This window comes from Eptatretus burgeri, chromosome 1, assembly GCF_056783735.1.
Source record: "Eptatretus burgeri isolate ZD-2024b chromosome 1, Ebu_testis_v1, whole genome shotgun sequence".
Lineage (NCBI taxonomy): Eukaryota > Metazoa > Chordata > Myxini > Myxiniformes > Myxinidae > Eptatretus > Eptatretus burgeri.
Window position 1 is genome coordinate 104,936,029 of NC_140961.1, and position 25,322 is coordinate 104,961,350.

General features: G+C 39.5%; 1 protein-coding gene across 2 annotated transcripts in view; it reads right to left on the reverse strand.

Moving 5' to 3' along the window:
• Positions 1 to 5,700: 5,700 nt before the first annotated feature.
• LOC147035109 (extracellular calcium-sensing receptor-like) overlaps positions 5,701 to 25,322 on the reverse strand; it is a 90,317-nt gene continuing 70,695 nt past the window's right edge. The window contains exons 7-9 of one of the 2 annotated variants that reach the window (XM_085893742.1): positions 20,990 to 21,113; positions 7,855 to 8,136; positions 5,701 to 6,180 (exon numbers count right to left, since the gene is read on the reverse strand). In XM_085893742.1, the coding sequence (XP_085749868.1) occupies positions 5,717 to 6,180; positions 7,855 to 8,136; positions 20,990 to 21,113 (870 nt within the window). In that variant the 3' untranslated portion in view covers positions 5,701 to 5,716. The remainder of the gene's footprint in view (positions 6,181 to 7,854; positions 8,137 to 20,989; positions 21,114 to 25,322) is intronic. The other variant, XM_085893743.1, reaches the window with a different exon arrangement.

Here is a 25,322-nt window from a genome sequence, read left to right on the forward strand (position 1 = left end):
GAAATGGACTTTGTAAAGATGCCAAAATGTTGCAATCACAATCACATTCTTCCACAACTTCCAGCCCAGTGACTGTGTATGTCAAGGTGTTCAAGCGGAAAAACCGCTTTACAACCACGTTGGACAGGACCTCACCAGGTAATCGTAGTCACCCACACAGCTGTTAAGTGCGAGGGTAAGCCATCATGGACACATGCATCTCATTGCATGAGAGCCTACGGAGATTTGAATGAGACCGCAGGTGAGAAATAGATTACCAACACTTCATGACGTGCTTAGTAGTTCTAATTGCTACTGGGTTCATAATCTTCCTAATGTTTGTGGTAATGGACAGGATGAGCCTGATGAAATGGGGAACGTCATGACATGCTGGACAACAACAGGCATCCACACGGACATGATAAGGCAGAAGCAAGGAATAGCCTGTGGGAGAGCTTGAAGGACAAAGGGAAGTAAACCTACGGAACATTTGCACGAGTAAGGAATAGATAGAACAAACACTCATTTGACCCTTTCATATAATTATGTACCCTATCTGACACAGGATGGAAGGGATGTAAACATTGTACACCCATGATCACACCCGAAACGAGGCATAGTGTTACATGAAGGGATAACTGGACATCCACTGAACACTTTCTGAGCAATATCTTTGCAACATGCTAAAAGTATGAACAGGAGCAAGTGTTGGGTTTGCTTGCAGCTCCCCCATTCATCCAAGCACGGACTGCCCTTCCCGGCAGTCCCATTCTCAGAAGAAGATATACGTGGGTACCTGGTTTGTGGACAGAGTAACCCAGTCCTATCCAGAGTGGAAAAGACAAACTAAACAGCAAGAGGGAAAGTACGAGAGATAATAACTAACTGGAAAAAGGGGTACAATTGTACTGACTCTAGGCACTGGTACTGTCCTAAGTATTTGGAGAAACATAACTTCCCATATGCAAGGGAAAGAGATGACCACTCTCCTTCCAAAATGACAAATTTTGCCTCAATATCAAAGGGGGAAGGATTGGAGAAATACTCACTGCATTTTGAAGGGATAGATTAATAGGAATAGTTTGTCTAGTTTGTAGGAAAGGCAATGGACCTTACTTGAGTAACCCAACATGTCAATATTATGCTGAACATTGGGAAGAAAAATAACCATTAAGGGACAAACTATCAGGATAAGAAGAGATATAAAAAATAAACAGTATGTATTTCGTATGTGGGTAACCGGGCGTAGTGGCATGTGCCTGTAATCCGGCTACTCGTAGGTTTGGGTTGGAGGATCGCTTGAGGACGGGAGCTCTGCGCTGGGCCGCGCTATGAGAGGGTGTAGGGCAGCCCGGAATCATGGCAAAACCCAATCCTTATCCCTGTGTTGTAAGAGGCGACCAGGGTTGCGTCAGGAAGGGCATCCGGCATAAAACCTATGCCAAATCAGTATGCGGATCATATCGGATGATCCGTTGTGGCGACCCCTAACGGGAGCAGCCGAAAGAAGAAGAAGAAGATTTCGTATGTGGGCATAGTGCTCAAAGCAGAAGGTCCCAAATATCATGATCGTAATAAGGAATGGAAGTTCGGATCATGGTTGGAAAAGATATTTGGTGGTTGGGGAGCATGGATACTCCATATGTTGTTTATAGGACCTATGATATTGATAGCTGCTTTCGTTATTATTGCATGTATGAAAGCAGTAATTGGAGTATGTACAGTATGACACGGTTTTCCACAGTCACAGCGATGGTGGCACATGAAGCCGATCTGGAACTGTCATCCCTGAGTGACCATGAAGATCCAGAAAAAAACAGAAAAACCAGAAAATCAAGAACATAGTGCAAAATGTAGTTGAGACACCGTGTTGGTGGAACTTTCTGAGGAACAAGGAACATCAAACACACGTGCCCCAAAGATTGATGAAAATCATTTTAAACGGATTCAACAGTTGGTACAACTGAATGAGAAACAATTGAATGACTTTGGCAAGGGGATTTGGAACAATGAGAGGGATACAACAAATATGGACATGGAAGGGGAATTGGGATGGCTTGCTCAAATTGATTGTGAATAATAAGCATTAGACAAGGTGATTGCCTGTTGGGTATATTTGGTGTGTGCAGAACTCGCTTCCTGAAGACTACCTGGGTGCCCCAAATCCATGGAAACGAGACAAAGGGAGGTGGCGGCACCCCAAGAAAAAGCTGGCGACATTCACTCGCTAGAACGATGACCCCACATGGAGCGCAAGTCCAGATGGTGCTGTGGAAGTGGGTCTCATTGCGAGCTGGAGCCAAATTTAAATATTTCTTGGAGTCTGTTCTTACAGAAAAAAACATTGTTGATGTTCTGAAAGTACAAAATGGAGAAATTGTGTAAACTAAAATAAAATAAGAAAACTTACTATGCCAGGGAGATTTAAAAATGTTTAAATACTTTTCCAAGGAGATTTGTCTAATCAAACCTTGAATTCATGCAACAGCTGCAAATTTAGTTTGTATAAACATGAGTCTCATTAACTTTGCCTTCTCATTGTATTTCAAAGTTATATCTTATTTAGATTGTAAAATAGGAATCTCATCAGCCTCCCGAGGCTATGGACTTCTCATTGTGTTGCAAAGCCATACCTTATCTGTGTTCACAGATGCTCCACCAGCCTGCTGTGCTGAATGCTTATCATTGCCGATGTAAATTGAAGTTTCTCTGTGTACGCATGCCCTGAAGCAAGGCACGCATTCCTTCATTGCATTATCTTGTTACTCACATGTTTTATTATGCATGTAATTGTTTTTCTCTTTGCTTTGAAGGACATTTGTTTATCAGAGCTTTCTTGTAGTCTGGTATTTATTAACCAGTACCCTTTGAAGATTTGACCCCTCCCTATTTCCAATCATATAAAAGACCATGTGTTCTAGCTCAGTGAGAGATTGGCTTGTACACTTCAGACAAGCCTTTCTCTCCATGTATGTGTTATACAAAAAACAATCTATTCAACTATAAAGTGTTTTCTCTTCTATGTAAATTTCCACCACACATGACAACAATTTCATCACATTTTAATCAAATGAGATTTTTTGTGATTTTATTATTGCTAAACCTCAGGAATTTTTTAAGATATCAAATTGAAACGAATACATTCATGTGTAGTATATGTTTATAAATCTGGTCAAAATTAGTCAAAAGGTCAAGGTCAATGCCATCCAAAGCATGTAAAACACCAATTAGGCCACAATTAGAAAATATATCAACCAAATTTGTTATGCACAACATTCACTCATGGAAAACAACTGATAAGTTAAATTTTTGAAATTACCAAATTGCTCTTTCCACGACAACTATTGTTTATTTAGATTTCGCAAGTACCATGCCATGCAGAACATATAGATTTTTAATCACTAACGATTGTTCTTCTCAGCAGACTGCCATTGTCTACAAGGTAAACATGTACCACATATCACGTTGCACATCATCACTTAATGTTGAATTCCCGTTTCTGCCAATACACACTCCAAAAATTGCTCATTTGAGGTGAGACAACTACACACCCATTGGAGATGGGTACCCTGATAGTTTCCTTTAATAAACACTGTTTCTCAACTATAGTGGTTTGTAGATTATTATTTTGTTGTCCTAAAGCCTTCTGGAAATGCAATATCTCTGATTAAAACAATTTTACTGCTTCACCAATCACCCCTTTTCGAAAACTCCAATATTGTCACAGAACACTTTCATTTGGGGTTTTACATCTCTTCACACCAGTGGGGTGACAGAATAGCTCACCCTCTGTTCCAACAAATCTGCCCAGAAAGATTCAAAAGCTTGAATGAAATGAAAGTCATCTAGTAAGCTGTTATTACATTTCCCATTGAGAACTCATTGGACATGCTTCGTAATGTCGAACAACTAGAGCTAGGGAGTGATCAGAAAAACCAGAATGCCGAATGTCAGTTTTACAAACTCTGTGTAATAAATAAGAGGTGACGTCAATACAATCAAGCCTAGCAAATTAAGTTCGATTGCTTGAACAATGACACTATGTGTATGACTGTTCACAATGGTGCTGTAATCGCCAAACATTATGGAGATTATATTTTGTAACTATGTTTGTAAAGAGCTTTTCAGGACATAGGTCTGGTTCTGGCCCATTCTGGTGGAATGAAGCATTAACAGTACAAACTAGAGGGGGAGCACTCAGTAGAGTGCAAAACCTCCGCCGCCAATACTGCTGGGTCACTTAAGTGAACCTGATATCCTATTCATTGTAGGTCAAAACGGATCAGACTCTACTGAACCACGATTGAATAAACTAAACTAGATCGACACGCATGTAGAAATGCCAAAAAATTAAAATCGAATTTTTTTTGCAAAAAAAGGTGCAAAATTTGTTTGTTTTTTCTCTAACAATTTTTTTTTGGGGGGGTTGGAAATCACTTAAAACATGTAGAAATGCAAAAACAAAAATTCAAATATTTTTTCAAAATGGCCGCCATAGTGGCCATATTGGACTTTGGACCAAGTCCAAAATCTAATGCCATGATCCTTGGACCATACCTAATCCCCCCACCAAGTTTCGTCGAAATCCGTCCAGGAGTTTTTCCATAATACTGTTCACAAACAAACAAACAAACAGACAGGGGTGAAAACAGTAACCTCCGTCCATCTTCGATGGCGGAGGTTAATAAAATAACAACCTATAAACAAACAACTCTATAAATCCAGTGCTTGAAGGAATTTCAATTCACCAAAAAAACCTATCTGCTCGTCCTTTTTTCTCAGAGTACACATTGGGAATTGTAAACATGACTTCATTAAGGTAAAGGAGTAGTTCTTTGTTCCACTTTCCCACATTTGGGACCAGCCTTCTGGAGATGGTTCAATGACACTTGTGCTTTATAAACCTGGTGCATCATCACCTGATCTCCATCCATCTACATAATCTTTCATACCTCTATTCTCCCTCACAAACCAAAACTCAGATTTGAAGGTTAATATATCTCTATCTCTATCTCTATCTCTGTCTCTATCTCTATCTCTATCTCTATCTCTATCTCTATCTCTATCTCTATCTCTATCTCTATCTCTATCTCTATCTCTATCTCTATCTCTATCTCTCTCTCTCTCTCTCTCTCTCTCTCTCTCTCTCTCTCTCTCTCTCTCTCTCTCTCTCTCTCTCTCTCTCTCTCTCTCTCTCTCTCTCTCTCTCTCTCTCTCTCTCTCTCTCTCCACTTTACCTGTATTTTCATTCCCTTGGTCCTTTATCATATCGTTAGTATGCTGCCTTTTCCCCCTTTGCCATCATGCTCTTCCATGACCTGACATTTTGAATATGAAGAGATAAAAAAAAAAGATTGCCAGGCCTTGTTGAGGCTGAGTGTCTTTGCCGAATGCTGGCAAATCCGTCACAAATAAGATTCACAACTTAATGAAAAAATAAGGAGAGAAGAAATTCATTACACAATAAAACAATGCTGTAACAATGAATAAAATTTCCACCATCTTAACAGATCTATCAATAATTATTTATATTTTTCAATGATTGAAGATAGCAGCAAGTAGTGAAAACAGAAAGGTTGAATAAAAGGTTAAGAAATAAACTAATTTATTGTTTTGCAAAACATAACTGATAATATTAATTGATTACTGTGAGGATCTCACTCATCGAGCATCTTGATCATCCTTGATATTCTGAGGATGAAGAAAGAAAAAAAAACAATACTTGTTGCATTCCCATTTATTTAACATTTTTAACTAAGACCATGTAGCATTTTGGTAACATGATACATCCTAGCAGTCCAAGTGATGTCACAATAACGGCAGCAATTTTTGTAATGTGATTAAAGGTTCCTTGTGTGCTATTGTAAGCTGGAACAAAGGCCAGGCACACAAGCAGGCAAACAGTCATGCTGAAAGTAATGAACTTGGCTTCCTTATGAACAATATCCAACTTCAGTGCCTTGAAAGCAACAGCGTAGCAGGAAATGGCAAGAAAAACAAGATAAGAAAGTGAACCGACTGGCCACGCTGTTGATGTCCCTCCACACTCTAACGTTACCATATTGGGTTGGATATCTACAGTACGTACAAGCCTTGGCTCCCCAACAAAAGCCCACAGAAGACAAAATATGATCTGCGGCATCAGGCAAAGTAGCACCAAAAACTCTTCCTTGAGTAACTTGAACTTGTACAATGAGCCATCTGTGGAGCATGTAAGATCAACAATATTAAACACATAAATGTGTGCAGACTTCATAGAATTGTGAAAACAATAGAAAGCATCCACTCAGAGATCCTTTTTATGAAAAGAATGCATGCAAGTTGAATTGTTTGATGACGGGGTATTTTAACTGAATCCAAGCAAGGTACACATGTAATGTCAATCTCTTGAAAGTCGGTGAAGTAAGTGTATAAACAACAGTAGTGTGAAGCTGTTGGAGGACTGTTGGTGGTATAGGAAGGAAAAGAGTGGAATGGCAGAGACGAAGAGGGAGAAGTATTCCGAGTGCGCTTTCATTCCATCTATGTTCCAGGAGAAACATTATAACTTCTCACAGATGGTTGAACATAGTTTCGTTTTTTTTGGATTGTATAATTATTTAATGAAAATTTTCAGTTTATCTGAAATAGCTGCAGTCACTGCATTGCATTTGCGATGAGGTATTTGCCCTCCCAACCATGGTTGGTCCATGCAATGAAAGCCACTGTCAAATGAATTCAGGCAAGCCACAAGTGTTTTTTATATACCGGCGGGGTGTGCTTACACATTGTGCAAGCATACGAACTGTGCTTCCCCATTGTCTCGGGTCGCTCACCTGCATTTTATATTTCATTCATTTATTTTCATTCATTTTGTCATTTATTTATATTTTGATTGATGGATGCTTTCCAATGGTTCTGTGATTTTTTTTTCCAGTGGATCGGCTTTGATGTCCATCAGCACACAAAATTACCATGCTTCCCCATTGTCTCAGGTTGTTTACCTGAATTTTTTTCATTTTTTTTCATATATTTATATTTTCATTTATGGATGTTGTCCGAGGATTCTGTGATTTTTCCTGCTGTACCAGCTTCGATGTCTATTGGCCCACAAAAATTCAGCTTTCTAAGTTACCCAGAAGGTATCGATGTTTAATATCAGTCAGTCAGTCAGTCAGTCCAGTCAGCCTCTGGTTAGAAAGAGCTTTATATGTTAGACACATGATCTAAGGCTCGTAGTGGAGCTGACACACAGACATGGACTTACAGCCAAACATACATGACACACCACAACACAAGACTGTTAGATGAGACAAACACAGCCTCTGAGCTTGAGGGAAGGGCAATCACTTCCCGGGGTACTCTGGGTACCAGCGACGTCAACAATGGCGCCACTTTTCTCATCGCACTTAGCGAGGCATTTCCTAAGGATGAATTTCCTCACCTATCGGGATTGTTTGTGCTCTTAACCTTTTAAATGCTGAATATCAAGCAAGGAAGTAGCGCCATTACTATTTTTAATGTTTTTGGTATGACTCGGCTGGGGTTTAAACTGCCAACCAGACTCGGAGCGAACGTTCTAAAACTCGGGGCGGAAAGTGTTGCTTTCCCATGAAAGGTGTGTGCACATGCTTATTGCAACATCCTTTGACACTGAGCTGGTGACAAACTAACAAACATATGGAACACACATGCACGAGAAAAAAGGATTGATGACATTTTCTACATCACACCCTCAAGTTTGTTTCCTGACTCAGGTATAGAGATACTTCAGGTGATGTCACTTGTAAAGTAGACAACTACACTTATTCATTCAGATGTGCACTGATATAACAGCTTAAAACATTTTGCCAATTCATTATTGAACAAATCTAATGAAATCAGTAAATTGCTAACCTGAAGGTGTTTGAAGTTTCCACGCCATGATCAATACACATGAAATAGCAAAAGTGAGTCCCACACAGACAAGTGGATCACGTATCGGGCATTTGACATCATCTGGAGCTCCAATCAATATCAAAGAGCTCAAAAGAGAGACCATTAGAGCCAGAAGGAAAAGCGTAACAACACGTCCATCAGTATCCTTCATCACAGGTGAGTCTCTACCACGAAACAGGATAATTCCCACAATCACTACAATCAGAATGCCCAGTAAATTGAAGCTCAGAATAACCAAGGCTGCAGGGTTCGTAAATGCAAGGTAATCTTCAGGCATGGGCACACAGCCATTTCTATCTTCATTGGACCAATAATAAGTGATACAACGTAAGCACTCTGTGGAATCTATTCAAATGAAACATAAAAGGTCTACGTTTATTAAAGTAAAGATCCCACTGCTACATATCTGATAATATTATGTATATTAATTATGTAATTGATGCAGCCAATGGCAAGCACCACACTTGGCAAGGGTGGGAGCATGTCTTCTCCAGGTGTCATGTTGGACATGGAATAAAGCAAGTTGGACAAATTGGAATCTCCACTTATTTATTGCTGTGAACATTACACGGTGGCAGCGGTAAACTATCCAGTATGGAGCAATTGAAACCTCTGCACTCCTTGTGTCTTGAGGGAAATGTAAGTGCAAACTGGAAATTCTGGGAACAATAATTTAGGTTGTACTTGAAGGCCATGGGGGGAGGGGGGATGATGGCAATTTGGACGATGTGCAAGTCACGATTCTCCTACATTGTGTTGGGGAGGACAGGCTGGAGGTGTTTAACACCTTTGAGGATGAAGACAACACCAAACTGGAAGATGTCCTGAATAAATTTTCACGCCACTGCACTCCTCGGTAAAACACCTTGTTTGAGAGATTATACAGTGGCTTGCAAAAGTATTCACCCCCCAACCAATAATGCCACATTTAAATGAATTACGAATTAAGTAGAAAATTTTTTTCCAAATGAACCTTTGATTAATCACTAAAAAGATCAAACAAAACACTTATAGTGGAAGAAGGTGATACAGCCAGGAATATCTGTAAAAAAAAAACATGTACAAATCAACATTCACTGGTTGTAAAATTATTCAGCCCCTTCCGTCGGTACTTGGTGGAAACAATGACTGCTACGAGTCTTTTTGGGTCGGTCTCTCTCAGCTTTGCACAGTGAGATGGTGAAACCTTTGTCCATTCTTCATGTGAAAATTGCTCGAGTTCTGCCAAATTTGATGGCAATCGTCGATGAACTGCAATCTTCAAGTCTTGCCATAAATGTTTAAGTGGGTTCAAGTCAGGACTTTGACTGGGCCACTCAAGAACATTTATTTTCTTCTTATTCAGCCACTCCAGTGTGGCTTTTGCTTTGTGCTTCGGATCACTGTCCTGCTGAAATGTGAATCTCCTACCCAGTTTCAGATTCATGACTAACTCAAGCAGGTTTTCATCAAGGATTCTCCTGTACTTTGCACCATCCATTGTCCCTCCTATCTTGACAAGCTTACCAGTCCCTGCTAATGGAAAAGCAGCCCCATAACATGATGCTGCCACTACAGTAGATGATAAATTGGGTTTCTGGGACACCAATTCAAATGAATGGGGGAAAAGAGAAATACGTTCTGACCCAAGCCCCAAAAGCTCAAAATAGGAGACTCATTTTCTCCCCACCTATCCCCTTCCCTTCCATACAAGCAAATGGAAAATTGAGACTATGAAAGATTGAGACATACTGATTAAAGCACTTCTTCCCATTCATATTTTCATTATACTCAAAGAGCGAACCAACAAATATTTGCCCATGTTGTACTTTAGGGAATAACCTAATTTTCTTATAAAATTCATTTCCATCGAGTATATTCACAAAGAATAACTTGGGACTTGGTTCTTGGTTTAAGTGTCTTTGTTGAGCAGAAATGAAATGACAAACTTATCTTAATGCTCTTGTTTGACCACCTCCTGAGCCACACATTATTTTTTCAGAAGCCACACCCCACTTTTTCATAAGCCCCACCCTCTTTTGTGTGGACCACCTACTCTTACATCATTTCCAGTTAATCTCTGACTCACAAGGCTTGCCTGGGCTTGCCCAGGGAATTTCCAAAGGAATCCACACCCACCAGTCTTTTTCTATAAAGGCTTGAAACCCAGACTGAATTTAAACATATTTTTACTTTGACTGAGAATGGACTGCTGTGCTGAGCTTGAGTGGGATGCCCTTGGAGTTCTACTACTTTTATGGAACTAAACCTTCAAGTTGATGAACTGGATTCAAACCTCTTATCTATTGAGGTAAGATTTTCTTTTCCTATTTACAGAGTTTGATTTAAGCATATAATCATTTAATAATTAAATCACTTAATTAATACATTAATATTTTCTCCCATAGCAAATTGTATCAGAAATACAAAATGAAAATACTGCTTTTGCCACAACTTGGGGCGAAATTGTTGGTTTGGTTGAAGACCTTGTGAGCGACCTTGATGACCAAGAGAAAGAGTTATACCTTGGCAACCCGCAAAATCCTGAAAAAGAGTTTTACATCGATAGTACTCATTGTGAGTTATCAAGACAATTCCCACTGAACTAGTTATACCTTGATGAACCAGAATATAAGTTTTACCTCGGAGACTCACAATTAAAAAAAAAATCGTAAATGAGTTATCCTTGGTGTTTTAAAATATGAAACCTACCTCGGAGACCTCACAAATTTTGGAAAAAATCAGTAAATGAGTTCTGCCTTGATGGTTTAAATAACTATCTTGGAGAGTCAGGAAAAGGATTCTGCCAAGATGGTTATAAGTATGAAACCAACCTGGAGACTCTCAAATATTGAAAAAAAAAAATCAGTAAACGAGTTATCCTTGGTGATTTTAAATATGAAACCTACCTCGGAGACATCACAAATTTTGGAAAAATCAGTAAATGAGTTCTGCCTTCATGGTTTAAATAACTACCTTGGAGACTCAGAGAAAGGGTTCTGCCAAGATGGTTCTAAATATGGAACCTACCTTGGAGACTCACAAATTTTGAAAAAAATCAGGACATGAGTTATCCCTCAGAGACTTTGTCAGTTGTTTTTATTTTGGAGACTTTAAATGTGGGTTCTGGCTTGATAACTCACAATGTGATATGTATCTTGGGGACTCAACAGGAATGTGGTTATACCCTGGAGACTTGGAAAGTTGGGTTTATTTTGGAGACTTGAAATGTGGTTTCCACCAAAAAGACTTGGGGATCTAAACCTATTGATGTGGTTATTTGTTGGATGGTGCTTGATGAGAGCAATATCAAGAAAGTTCTTGGAAGAAAGTGCAGGAAAGTTCTTACTCCCCCTTTCTACTTCATCAAACCTGAAAGCTTTAAAAGACAGAATTGGAAGAAGAGAAAAAAAACATAAAAAAAATTGTTGAAATACGTATTTTAGAAATATATATTATGTTGGGCTAGGGTTGGGTTGGGGTTGAGATTTTGAATGTGAGGGTTAGGGTGGGTGAGGGTTGGGTTGGTGTTGGGATTTAGAATGTGAGGGTTAGGGTGGGTTTGGGTTGGGTTAGGGTTGGGATTTTGAATGTGAGGGTTAGGGTGGGTGAGGGTTGGGATGGGGTTGGGATTTTGAATGTGAGGGTTAGGGTGGGTTTGGGTTGGGTTAGGGTTGGGATTTTGAATGTGAGGGTTAGGGTGGGTGAGGGTTGGGTTGGGGTTGGGATTTTGAATGTGAGGTTTAGGGTGGTTTAGGGTTTGGTTAGGGTGGGTTAGGGTTGGGTTAGGGTTTGGGGTTGGGATTTTGAATGTGAGGGTTAGGGTGGGTTTGGGTTGGGTTAGGGTTGGGATTTTGAATGTGAGGGTTAGGGTGGGTGAGGGTTGGGTTGGGGTTGGGATTTTGAATGTGAGGGTTAGGGTGGGTTAGGGTTGGGTTAGGGTTGGGTTAGGGTTGGGTTAAAGTGTGTTGGGGCTGGTATTTTGAATGTGGGGGTGAGGGGGTTTGGGTTGGGTTAGGGTTTGGGGTTGGGATTTTGATTGTGAGGATTAGGGTGGGTTAGGGTGGGTTAGGGTTGGGTTAGGGTGGGTTAGGGTGGGCTAGTGTGGGTTAGGGTTGGGTTAGGGTTTGGGATTGGGATTTTGAATGTGAGGGTTAGGGTGGGTTAGGGTTGGGTGAGGGTTTGGGGTTGGAATTTTGAATGTGAGGGTTAGCGTGGGTTAGGGTTGGGTTAGGGTTGGTTTGGGGTTGATTATGCTCCCTATTATATTATCACTCACACACACACACACACACACACACACACACACACACACACACACACACACACACACACACACACACACACACACACACACACACACACACACACACACACACACACACACACACACACGTTAAGCATTGACTATGTGGTTGAGGATTCTGTGTTTGAGGTTCACGGATCTAAGAACGTCCCCCTTGACACACAATATATATATATATATATATATATATATATATATATATATATATATATATATATATATATATATTTTTTTTTAAATTAACCCTCGGCAGATGCCACCTGTTATACACCTCAGACTTGGTCCTCGAGTGTCCATAAAGGTGTATAGTGGAGGAGAGTGAAGTGCCAACCTATTGATCCCATGAGTATTATCTGCTTAGTTTTGTCTTTTGTAATAACTGTGAATAAAATGAACCAAAAATCTCATCCCCCTTTAAATCACATAACTTGTAAGTCCAAGGAACTGTACCGACGACAACAATTTAAAAAAGTTCATTTGTCCATGGTTTGGTATAACCTTTTTCAAAATGACATTTCCACCTGTATATTCTTACCTTATCACCAACTTTGAACGTAGGCTTTCTGACATTAATCTCTTTTTCATATTTTAATTTTGTAAATGTTTCTGATGGCTTAGTTTTCGTTGAGGTATGAATCGTGTCGTTGTACTTATCTACAATGTCCTGAATTAAAGACAACCATTGTTGAGAACCGAGTTGAGTGAATTTTTTTTATATAGTCTCTCTTTGAAAGTGCGATTAAAATGCTCAATAACAACCGCTTTTCCTTCATTGAAGGTGGTGTATAATGTAATGTTGTTATTTTTAAGAAAATTCATAAATGTTTTGTAATAGACCTCTGTACCCTCAGCAGTCCACAATTTTTTAGGTTTTCTCTTGCTTTTATTGAATATCTGTTGGAAAGCTAACATGAGAGTATTACCTGTTTTGTTTTTCAAAGGGACAACCCACACATATCTACTCCTCAAATCAATAACGGTTAAAGCATACTTGCACCCCTTATCATAATTGAGTTCAATTAAATCAGAGGACCAGATCAAATCAACTTCCTTGGAATAAACCTTCCTTCGATGAAACTTTGTGATTATTGGTTTATGTAATTCATCAGCTAATTATTCTTCAATCTTAATGACATTATTAGAGCCGATTAGTTTTTTGAATTTCCAAGCCGAATTTTCAATTTAGCACTGATAATCTTCTTCACGATGAACCAATCAACTTTTTCTCTCAAGGTTGGATTTTGTATCAGAGACAAATTATACAACATTTCTCTCTCGGCTTCATGTTTTTCTTCCAACGTCGTGTTATTCCCGTAATCAATATCGTGCCTCATGCGCACTTCATCAACCCTATTGATAGGTTTGCTCCACTGTTTAGGATTGTCAGCCTCATCTAATCTTTTATTCAAGTTTGTTCCTGGACCACAGAAAGAATACCCTGGTAGATATAATTCCCCTGGTATTCCAGTTGTCAATTTACTTCCTGATAAAAACTTTTGCATATCTCCCCCTTTGTTTGTGTTTGGTGATGAATTCGCTCTTTTTTGAGCCACACACCGAACATGTATCTTTTTGTATAACCCTGTTATTTTTACTTTTAACATACGAGATATTTTTTACTCTTGGTTTTTTTTACATTTTAGAAAATAACTCATTTATTTACGTGAAAAATTCCGACAGAGTGTGAAAACCTTTTTAATTTCCAACATGCACATTTGAATCTTAATTTTTAAAACATAAAGAATCCTTAAAAATGTCTTCACTCTCTCCTCCATTTATTTAAGAAAAAAATGTAAAACTTCAATCAAAGTAAATCACACAAACATCATCAATAATATAATCTTTTCCTTCTTTCTCTTCTTTATCTCCACTTTTTCGTTTAAATCTTCTCCCTGAAACTGATGTTAATAGTCTTCACACATATATTTCGAATAGACTTGTTAATTCTTTGTTTTCCTCCTTGGTGCATTGAGATTTATTTATTTTCTGTAATACCTTTGATCTTTTTATAATCTCACTGGTTTCCATATTTTAATATTTATTTATTCTCTTTCTTTCCTCCCTCTCCCTCTCCTCCTTCTCTCTTGTCTCAGTTTCTTCAACTCCTTCCTCATCCCTTACTATCCCTGAACCACTTTCACCCCATATATCATATCATACATATATTCATGTGGATTCTGCGATACTCTGGAATCCACAATTATCTTTCTCATAATGGGAAACCAATAAGATTTGTTGATGATTTCTAAAAGAGTTTTATACTACATCACCTTTAGAAGTTCATTTTTATTTTATATTTTAATCAAATCCCTATTTGTGGGTTTTTTAACATCAGTATAAGGCCAGTTTTTAATTGAAAAATGTCCGTGTCTATGTTCCAATTCATACGGAATGTAAAATCGAACACCCTTTTCTTGGAGGTATCATTGAATGCAAAAATGATAATTTTCTTGAAGCCTTCTTGCTGTCATTTATGTATCAGAAATATATGACAGATTAATATGATGACACGTAATACCACCCCATCTTCCTGTTGTTAAACCAGTTTGTATTCCTCGTCTTTGTATAATTATCCAATTTCCTTCCTTCTTTGTCATATAAACTATTGCTTCATCATCATATAATTTCCTATTCCCGAAATCGTGTATTTGTTGTTTGCTAATTGCGCTTCCACATATCTCCTGATTCTTACCAAGAGGATAAGATTCTTCTTTACGAGACTGATAAAAATCGTGTCGGTCTTCCAGGTTGAATGAAAAAGACCAATTATATCCTAAATCACACATATTATACCTCGATTTCTCTATTCTCATATTAACTATTCTTCCTTCTTTATTCAATACTGAGCAGATAATTGAATTTAATAAGAAAAGGTGAATGGTTTGTTGAACCAGGTGTTGTGGTTGTAAATTCTACTTGTTTAACAAAACGTGCCATTTTATTTAAGAATATATATTGTGATAAATCGCTTAGTCTCAGCAAGTCATTCGTGTCAGTCGGGCTTGGATAATTTATTAATTTATAAGCATTTTTCATATTAATATTTTTGGATATACTATATTTCTGTAGTTCAGCCTGTGCCTTTGTGTAATAATTTGATAAATCAATATTCAGTTCTTGGGATACACTAAAGATAGAACCATCATTTCCAACATGTCATTTATATTAGATTAAAAATAGTCATTAAAATATATATTTTTGTTGAGTTGAAATAACACATATAGACATAATTGACCACAACACTTGGAATTTAATTCTCGGACTTGAAATGTTTGATAAACACCATTTTGTAAGAATTTATTACTTTAACAGGTGGTGGAAGACCATAACGATCAAAATAATATTTGTCTTGACTATTAAAAATACAAACCCAATGAGAACCGTTCCCATTATTATCTTCTAAGTTCATAATAATATTCTTTGTATGTTTAGACATGCTTGTTAAGTTATCTCTCATACAAATAACCACATAATGAATTTTTAATTCAGCAAGCGACATCAGAGAATGACCGTCTTATGGAGATGCAAAGACTTGCAAAATATGGCTGGCTGACCACAAAATGGTGTGTGCCAGAGCGGGGTCATCCTGACTGGAGTCTGAGGGATAAAGTTCATGAGATTGAGGGACGAGTTTTCCTGGGTGACAAACTCATCATTTCAGCCAGAATGAGAAAAGAAGTCCAAAGTAAACTCCATGAGAATCACCTGAGAATAAACAGGAGTAAAGAGCAGGCAAAAGAAATAGTTTCCTGTCCTGGCATCTCAAAGGACATTGAAGAGACTGTGGTGTGCTGCAGAAAATGTGCCCCGTTTTGTCGGAACAACCAAAAGGAGCCTTTCATTCCTCATGGAGTTCCAAAGCGTCCATGGCAAAAGCTGGGCGCAGATCTGTGAGTTTCAGAGCAAAACTTACCTGTGCATTGTGGATTACGATTCCAAATTTCCTGAAATATGTCTGCTGAAAGATAAGAGAGGTAGTGCTCTTGTTACTCACTTGAAATCGCTGTTTGCACGCAATGGTACTCCTGATGAATTGATTTCAAACAACATACCATTTGCTGGTCAAGAGCTACAACAGTTTTCCAGGATGTGGGGAATTATAATTATGACCTCCAGTCCCTGATACCAACATTTTAACAACATGAGCGAAAGGACCATAAGGACCATCAAGCAGCTGCTAAGAAAAGCCAACGATCCATATATTGCATTGTTTGAGAGCCGGTATACTCCAATCACTGGACGAAAACTCTCCTGTTCAAATTCTGAACAGTAGAAGGGTAAAGTCAGGATTACCCACAACTGCACATCTGTTGCAACCAAAAGTGGTGATGGACGTCAGAACAGATCAGGTCAGCTCAGGTATGGGAGCATGCGCCAGAGCAGCACATCGTTGCAACCACTTTCCACTGGTACTCAAGGGGCCTGCATCTGGCCAACCCCAGGCAGATGCCTGGCCCATCACCATCTCCTTGAGCTGCCGATCAACGTGTGACAACAACGATGCATGTGGTCAGCGATTTGGCTTCCTCCACTCATGAGGATCCTTCACTGAGAAAATCTGGTGAGCAGGATCAATGTCAGGAAAACAAGCCACATGTCCATACAGCTGTAGATGATGCTCATGGACTACACAGGTATCAAATCTCATCTGAGTTTCTCAGCAACCGCTCGTCAGACACAAAATCTGGCCAGCGATCACCAAGGATTCCATGTGGAGACCTGGTACCGAAGGAGTTCAGTCTCCATCTCAGATCCTTCATCAGAGTCCAAGTCTCACATCCATAGAGCAAGACTGAAAGGAATAAGGACTTTAAGACTCGGACTTTCTTCCTCCTGCAAAAGTAATGACAGTGCCACACCCCATGATCCAGTGAATCCATGACTCCCCAGATCCAACCCAGACGTCTATTGACCTCTGACTCACAACATGCGGAGGAGACATGAATATCACTGCCAAGGTAAGTGAATCTCTCAGTGACCTCAACATCCTCACCACACCCAGGTGCAGACAAGAAAGCAGCATCGAAGATGTCATTGAAAGCCGGGATCTTAGTTTTGACCCATGAAACCTGTAATCCCAGCAGCTGACTCCTCATTCAGGGCCTCAAGGGCACTGTAAGGATATCCAGTGTTTCCGCAAAGATGACTGCATCATCTATGAAATCAAAGTCAGAGATCTTGACAATCCCAAACGCTGCACCACAACTTGATCTCTCCAACATCCTCCCCAGAATCCAGTCCAGCCAAGTGCTGAAAAGTGTGTGGGCCAGCACACACCCCTGACAAACTCCAGTAACAACTGCAAATAAGTCAGAGATGGTACCACCACATCTCACAGCACTCCCAGTACCAGAGTATCATTCAGAAATCTGATTGTTCAGTTTTGGTGGCACCCCACAAAGACATGAATCCTCCAGAGAACAACCCCATTCTCATTAAATTCGCTTTGTTCGCTTTCATATTAAAATTGTTCGAATTAAATAGTTCGCTTTGCAGAGATCAACATAGGCTGTGAGCAACCCCTATCAAAACTCTTGACTGCGTTCACTGAGAACCAAAGAGGAAGGATATGGTCAATCAATGACCTCGTTGGTGTAAAGCCTGACTGCTCTGGGCACTGTTGTTCAAGCAAATGGTGGCGAACCCTATCAAGAATTACCCGAGCAAAGACCTTGCTCAGAACTGAGAGGAGCATCGCCCCTCGGTAGTTGTTGCAGTTCTTGTGATCACCCTTCCCTTTTCAGAGAGGGACAACATGGCCCTCTTCCAGTCAGTTGGGATGATGCCTGTGCTCCCAACAGAGCACAGAATTGCATGCAATGACATGATTACTGCATTTCCACCAGCCGAGAGAAGTTCAGCATGGATACCACAGATCTGAGTGGCTTTACCCTTTTAACTAGTTCACTGCAGCCTGTGTTTCCACAAAGTAAGGCAGTTCACAGTTGATTAGAGAGTCAGCAATAGGGATAGTTACACCACTAAACAGTGGTTCCACTGAACGTTCAGTTACACCAATGAATGCCTCAACTCCTTGAACAGCTCAGCTCTGCCATTAAGCTTGATCTGGACCCTCATCAATGGTATCCAGTGTCCCTTGGGAGACAAGTTCTTCTTCGCCTGATGGTGGATTCCAAGACTTCCACCGGCAACATCAAGGATGGTCATCTTGCAGGCTCTCTACAATTCTTCAGGATTCCCGAAAACACCCAGACCTCCCAAATCCTTACTCAGCCTGTTTGAAAAACTCTTCAGCTACCATCTCATCCTTGAACTTGCCAACATCCAGCCGAGGTTGGAATGGTACCATTCTCCTGGATTTAAGCTGCAACTTCAGAGTTTTTACAGCCTGTGGTCAGTATTGAGAAATTGACCACTCCATAAGATCAGTAAGTTCGGAACCATCCTCCAGTGCCCATCAATGAGCACATGGTCAATATCCTTTGCCATGCCACCAATGTTGGAATACCTAATCCAGTGATGAGGCTGTGCGTGTGAAATAATGAAACAGCCACCCTAAGTCCATGACTTCTTGCAAAGGAGGAACTTAGAGAGGAACGGTGCTTAGAGAGGAATGGTGTGGAAAATTCGTTCATGAAAAGAAGCTGCATGGCGGTTCTTGTCTCTGGTGTTGAATACCGCTGCACAAATTACCTCACATATGCTTCCCACCCAGAGAGCGACTTGGCGCCATTTTGGGTGTGGTTTCCTGTGCAATGATGACGCAGTTCGATTGTGAAGCTCCAAAATGATCATATCTGGACACACAGCTAAGTGCCAGAATAAACGGAGGATTTTCTTTGATTTTATCTTTCCCTTTGTCTGTATTTGAGTCTGCGTGGAGACGTCTCAAAATTAGCTTTAGTTTACTTCACATTTTTATGATCACATATAATTTATTCCCATTATAAATGTTTGATTTATGTTCATTAAATTTATTATCAAATTTGCTTGTGTCTGTCTATTTGTCATGGGTTCGAGTATAAACCCTTGTGCTTCTGTCTAGTACACGCCCATGCTTCCCTCCATCCCGCACACACGATAATCTCCAGGGAACTCGGCTGTTTGCCTCCAAGTGAAATCGTTTGGCTATCCATCCAGGTCAGTATTTATCACCCCTTCCACGGCAACTGGGTCAAGGGTGGGACATTAACTTAACTGTTGTGGACACGACAATGTCTTTAAATGAACTTTCTGAATATTATAAAGATTGCTAGCTTGAGTTGTGGCTCCCTGTGAGACATTAACAATGGTCTAACAGTAACTTCGAGTAGATTTGTAGCGTTTCTCATTTCATGTTATTCCTTTTCATCTGTAGCTGTTGTATTGTTCTATTTTAGTATTTATTGATCACACCCAGAGTTTCAGCAATTTCTTAAATCAATACGAAATAATGCAAATATAATTATTACACCCAACGTATCCACAAAGTTTTGTCCAAATCTGTACATAACATTTTGAGTTATCCTGCTCACAGACAGACAGACAGACAGACAGACAGACAAACAGACAAACAGACAAACAGACAGGTTTGAAAACATAACCTTCATTAGTGGAGGTAACGACCGATTAATTATTGTAATTACTGCACAATAAAACCTGTATATTAAGAGTTTAAGAACGAATTATTTACTGTCGAGAGGAAAAGCGACTTGAATGTAAAATTCAATTGAAATTAAGTAGTTCCTCAATCATAGACTGACAGACAGATGGAGTTAACCAATTATTTAACCCTGCTTAGCACTATGGGCATGGGGTAAAAATGAAACTTTGGATCAAATAATTTCGAAAAAGGACAATTGTTAAATAATCACCAGGTTCCAACACATCAACAAACTCTTCACAAACTTCTCCAAATGCCTGACACTCCCTTTCTAGCTCACTCATATTATTCCTAATTAGCATTACTTGTCTACAGCCCTCCTACCTCCGAAGTCTGCAAATAAATTTACATGTTGATTGAATCCAGCATGTGGATGTTGAGCCAAGGATAAATAAACTCTACTCGAGAAAAAATTCATTTGTTCAAAGTTTAATAATCTCAAATAACTGGCTCAAAGACTTTTGTAACAAACGTGACTTTGGACCGCAATCGGAAAGCCAGATTTTTGTACAGCTTTTACGGCGATATGAACTTACCACTAATGTTATCCTTTGTTACACATTTGTCATTTAGGTTAAGTTATGTTATCACAAAAATAACAAGACCCTAATTTTTAAAGGTTGTGCACCTTGAGCATTTTGTTTCTTTCATGACAAATTGACCGATAGCATAACGTTTGTTACTCTGTTTTCAACCCCCCAGCATTCACATAAAAGTATATTTTTGGCAAATTAAGGGTGTGGGATATCATAAGTAAAGTCTTTTTACACATATAATCTAAACCAGTCTCAATCAAAAACGAATGTGTTCATATAAAACTCTTGGTAAATCTATTTAATTTTTAATATAACACTTAAGACAAAGATTTATTCCCATCACAGTGAATAAAATTTTATCTGCACGCTTTAATTTTAGGACAATAGCGGTTTTGCTATAAATAGTATATATCGACATTTATATACACCTACAAACATGTTAGTGGTATTCCATGGATACTTTCGGAATTCTCTGATAGCTCCTGAAGATAAGACCCTTAAATGTAGCATATTAGTGTGGAACAGCCCATAACCCAGTTCGAGATGGCTCGTAAGAGGTATATGAGCATGCTTTACAAAATGAGCAACCAATTATATGATTGGTTACCGAATATATATTTTTTTCATTTCTCCTCGATTTTAAATGAATAACATTTATTAAAAACAAACCTGTTCCATTGGAATATTCACGATTCGTGCACGGGATGCAGTCAAAGCAGCAGAATGGTTCCCCTTTAAGTGCAACCTTCCGTGTTCCGGTGACACATGGCTCACTGCACACCGACTGTGGAACCTGTAAAAAAAATTGTCATCCAATTGTCTTGAGGTTTTTTCAAAACAGTTGAGCTGCTACCATTATTAATTGATTGACAGCAACTACTGACAATTATGAATTGACAGGACTTCTCATCTTTCTTAGAATAATGGAGCTAATGTCTACATGGCAGGCAAACACACACACACACACACACACACACACACACACACACACACACACACACACACACACACACACACACACACACACACACACACACACACACACACACACACACACACACACTAGCAAATACAACCTGTCACTCAGCTGACGTGGGGGGGGGGGTAATTAAGGAAGTGGGTTGAGAGAGAGGAGGGAGAGAAGGGAGAGAGAGGAAGAGAGGAGAGATGAAGGGGGGGGCTAGGAAGTGGGGAAGAGCGAGGACAATGGTGGGGGGGGGGTTGGAGAGAGCTATGCCTCACTAAACGTTGCTATAACGTGGAAGGGGAGGGATGCGAGGGAAGGAGGGAGACTGATGTTCTTTTATTGGCTGATATCTTTCAGACTTCTAGAACAATGTCTGTAAAAATTATTATGGATTAGATCCTGCTCATTATTATACTGCTCTGTAATTTGCTTGGAGTGCTATGTTAAAAATGACAAAACAACCATTCAAATTAATCGGCGATATAGATATCTTCTTGATGACAGAGAAAGCTAAAAGAGGTGGAATATCACAAGTCTGTTCAAAGAGATATGCTAAAGCTAACAACAAATATCTTCCTGGCTATAATGTTAAACAGATAGTTCTTACTTGATGTATTATGATGCTAATAATTTATGTGGATGGGCTCTGTCTCAATCTTTACCTTATGGAAAACTCAAATGCGTTAAATAAAAACATTATCAAAGAGTTTTAAAAAACATTGCTATCTCTTTTGAAAAAGAATTGGATGAAGCAGAAGTTGGGTATTATTTTGAGTTTGATTTGAAATATCTGGAAGAATTCCATAAAAAAAACAAAAAGACCTTCCATATGCTCCTGATTAAGAAAGCCCTAAGAAAGAATGGCTTCGTGGTGAACAACAATCATTACCACCACTGCCAAAGGTGAAGGACAGGTTGGTGGAAATTTTGTGGAGAGGTTGGATGTGTGACAAGGACGAATTTATTCGATTTTGGTGAAGTTCCAGATCTGGATCTGACTATTAGAATTAATTACATTATAAACTCTGCTGTCATATGTACAGCTGTTCTGACATGAGTTTCTTTTTGTGTGTGTGTTCGGACATTAAGCATAACATATCATTCTCTTTCCTAACCCCACCTGCACCCCTCACCTTTCTCTCTTCTTTTTATTTTATATCTCTCTCTCTCTCTCATATATATATATATATATATATATATATATATATATATATATATATATATATATATATATATATATATATGTATATATATATATCACACACACACACACACACACACACACACACACACACACACACACACACACACACACACACACACACACACACACACACACACACACACACACACACACACCCTACTTGCATCCTTCCCTTCCACGGTATAGCAACGTTTGGTGAGGCTTAGCTCTCCCCAATTCCCCCTCTTTCCCCCCCCCTTCCTAGCTTCCCCTCCCTCTCTCCTCTATTCCTCTCTCTCCCTTCCCTCCCTTTCTCAACCCCCCTCCTTAATACCACCCATCAGTGAAGCGACGGGTTGCATTTGCTTGTTGATTTATAAACCATGTTTTCAGAGAACTTTTGTGCTATTCATCTAAACAAAGAAAATATTGAAATGGATAAACCTATCTATATAGGAGCATCAATTCTTGACTTGTGAAGGAATAATTGACAGCTCACATGGTTTGGCAGTCATTGAAGAAAATAGAAAAGTTTGAAGAAAATATTAAAGAATGTTTTCTCTGGTACCGCTTCATTGACATGAAACTTCACACCTATTATCTAATAGTGATGGCGAATACATGTTTTAAATTTCAACTTGATCAGACATGGTCTGGAAGCCAGAATTATCAAATTTTTTGACCTGCGTTCTTTTTGCTTTTTTTGAATAAGGCTCACTTGGCTGCACCTGGATGGGTTTGAAGGTAGAGGAGTAGCAGTTGGAATGCAAATCCTATCCAGGTTCCTCCTGATGACTTCATTTTTGCTTTTTGCTTGTTCTGGTTCCTTCTGATGACTCCAATTCAGGACTGTACCTATTTGATCTTCCATTTGATTTAAATCGAATTATTTTAATGCCATTCTATATTTAATTGAATAATAATAATAATAATAATAATAATAATAATAATAATAATAATAATAAAAACGTCATGGGTCAGGGTCAGGTATCCAATCAATGCAGGGTTGCATCAAAGTGGGACGTCCTGGTACCCAGTCATCACTGCCAGCAGTTATAATTTATGTCTCTTATTAATTACCTAACACACCAATACACAAACGCCACACAAAACAACACAAACACAACACGAAACAAGTTCTGGTGAGGGTCTGCAATCTCTGATAGCTCTTTTCAGTTTACCTCTGTAAGTCACAGATTTTTGCATTCACACCTTACATAATAAAAAAAGACATAAAATAAACTGGGGAAAATTGTAGCATGTGATGCTGCACATATTGCATTTATTTTTACTTTTCTGTTCTCATTCCTGCAAGTGACATGAATGAGAGCGGTGAACAGACTGGGATGACGTACCTGGAATGAGGAGGGGATGTTATTCAATGGAATGGATCAGGCTTGTATTTTGCACACACCACCATCATTGTCCTGCCAATTTTACTTTTGGCACTATCGGAAGATGCAATGTAACCTTCTCGTCGTATGATTGTATTATTCCTTTTGAGGTATTGCCATTTGCGATTGTTCTTTTCAGTGTTATGCCATCATTATGAGCAACTGAGGATTCACATTTCTCCATGGTATAGAACTCACATAGCATTTAACTTATGCCAGGTTAGCCAAATATGCCATCTTCTCTTCATGTGTGTTAATCTGCTAACAAAAGCATTTTCACATACATGATCATAGGCAGAGGCTGAGGTGATATCTCACCTTCTCAGCACTAAACTTGACATTTTTCATTCCCTGAAACCAAACCCAGCTGTCCGTCAGACTCATAATTGATTTTGAACCAAACCATGAAGACCCATGTAGATGAATTGAATTATATATCTTCAACAGCAAGGATGAGAGAGTTGAGTGGGCAGAGGAGATAAAAAATATTGATTTTGTGTCACAGGTTATGGCCACAGTGCGGTCATTCATGTTAGAACAAGTGAGCCGATGCAATCCGGTCCTGTGGCAGAATCAGAGTCGAGGGTTGCTATACAGACTTAGCAAGGAACCACCAGGTTTTGAAGGAGGGAGACAAGTTTGAAAGTGCAATATGGAGGTTGTATAGATGTTGTTTCCTGGTTCTCCTGAGAGTGGGCACATACTTTTTGCAGGCTTTGTGGAATGATCTGAGGTCGCCTTCGGTCAGATGTGCCTTCCAGGTGGAGAATGAAATTGCTTCAATGCAACTGCCTCATCACAGGATTCAGTGTGTAATGGGTGGGAGAATGAGTATGATAATGGAAGACGATGTGGGATGAATCTGTGCATGTTTATGTGGAAGAATTCTCCAGCTGAGTAAATATCATGGGCGGTAGATACGGGAGACCAGTTCTGAAGTGTTATGGCTGCTTGCAGTCGCTGCTAGTTTGTCTGAGTGAACTGCCAGACTAGCTTGTGCTGATACTGTTCTCTGAGAAAGCCCAGAATGATGTTGACTTTCAAAAGCACATGATCAGATGAACCAATTGTAGCAGAGAAAGAGCAAGATACAATGGCAGAGAAGTTGTTCATAACCAAATCCAAAGGGACGATTTGCCATTGACTGAAATGGGTGGGAAAGTTTACCAATTGACTCAGTCCTATAGAGTCATAAAAGGTGAAGGTGTGGAGGTGCGGGGCTGGGGTGATGCAGTGTTTGGCAAACTTGGGAGGGTGTGGGCGAGCGGGGAGTCGAGTGGTGGAGGAGCAAGGGAGAAACCGTGAGGGCTGAGGGTGAAGCTGAAAGGGAGCTGGATGAGGGGAGAGCAGAAATAGGATGGGATGAGGGGGAAGAAGGTAGGGGGAAGGGTATTGACCTGAAAGGGTTTGACACTATGAATGTACATGAGGAATTTATTGTCATGTGCACACATCTAC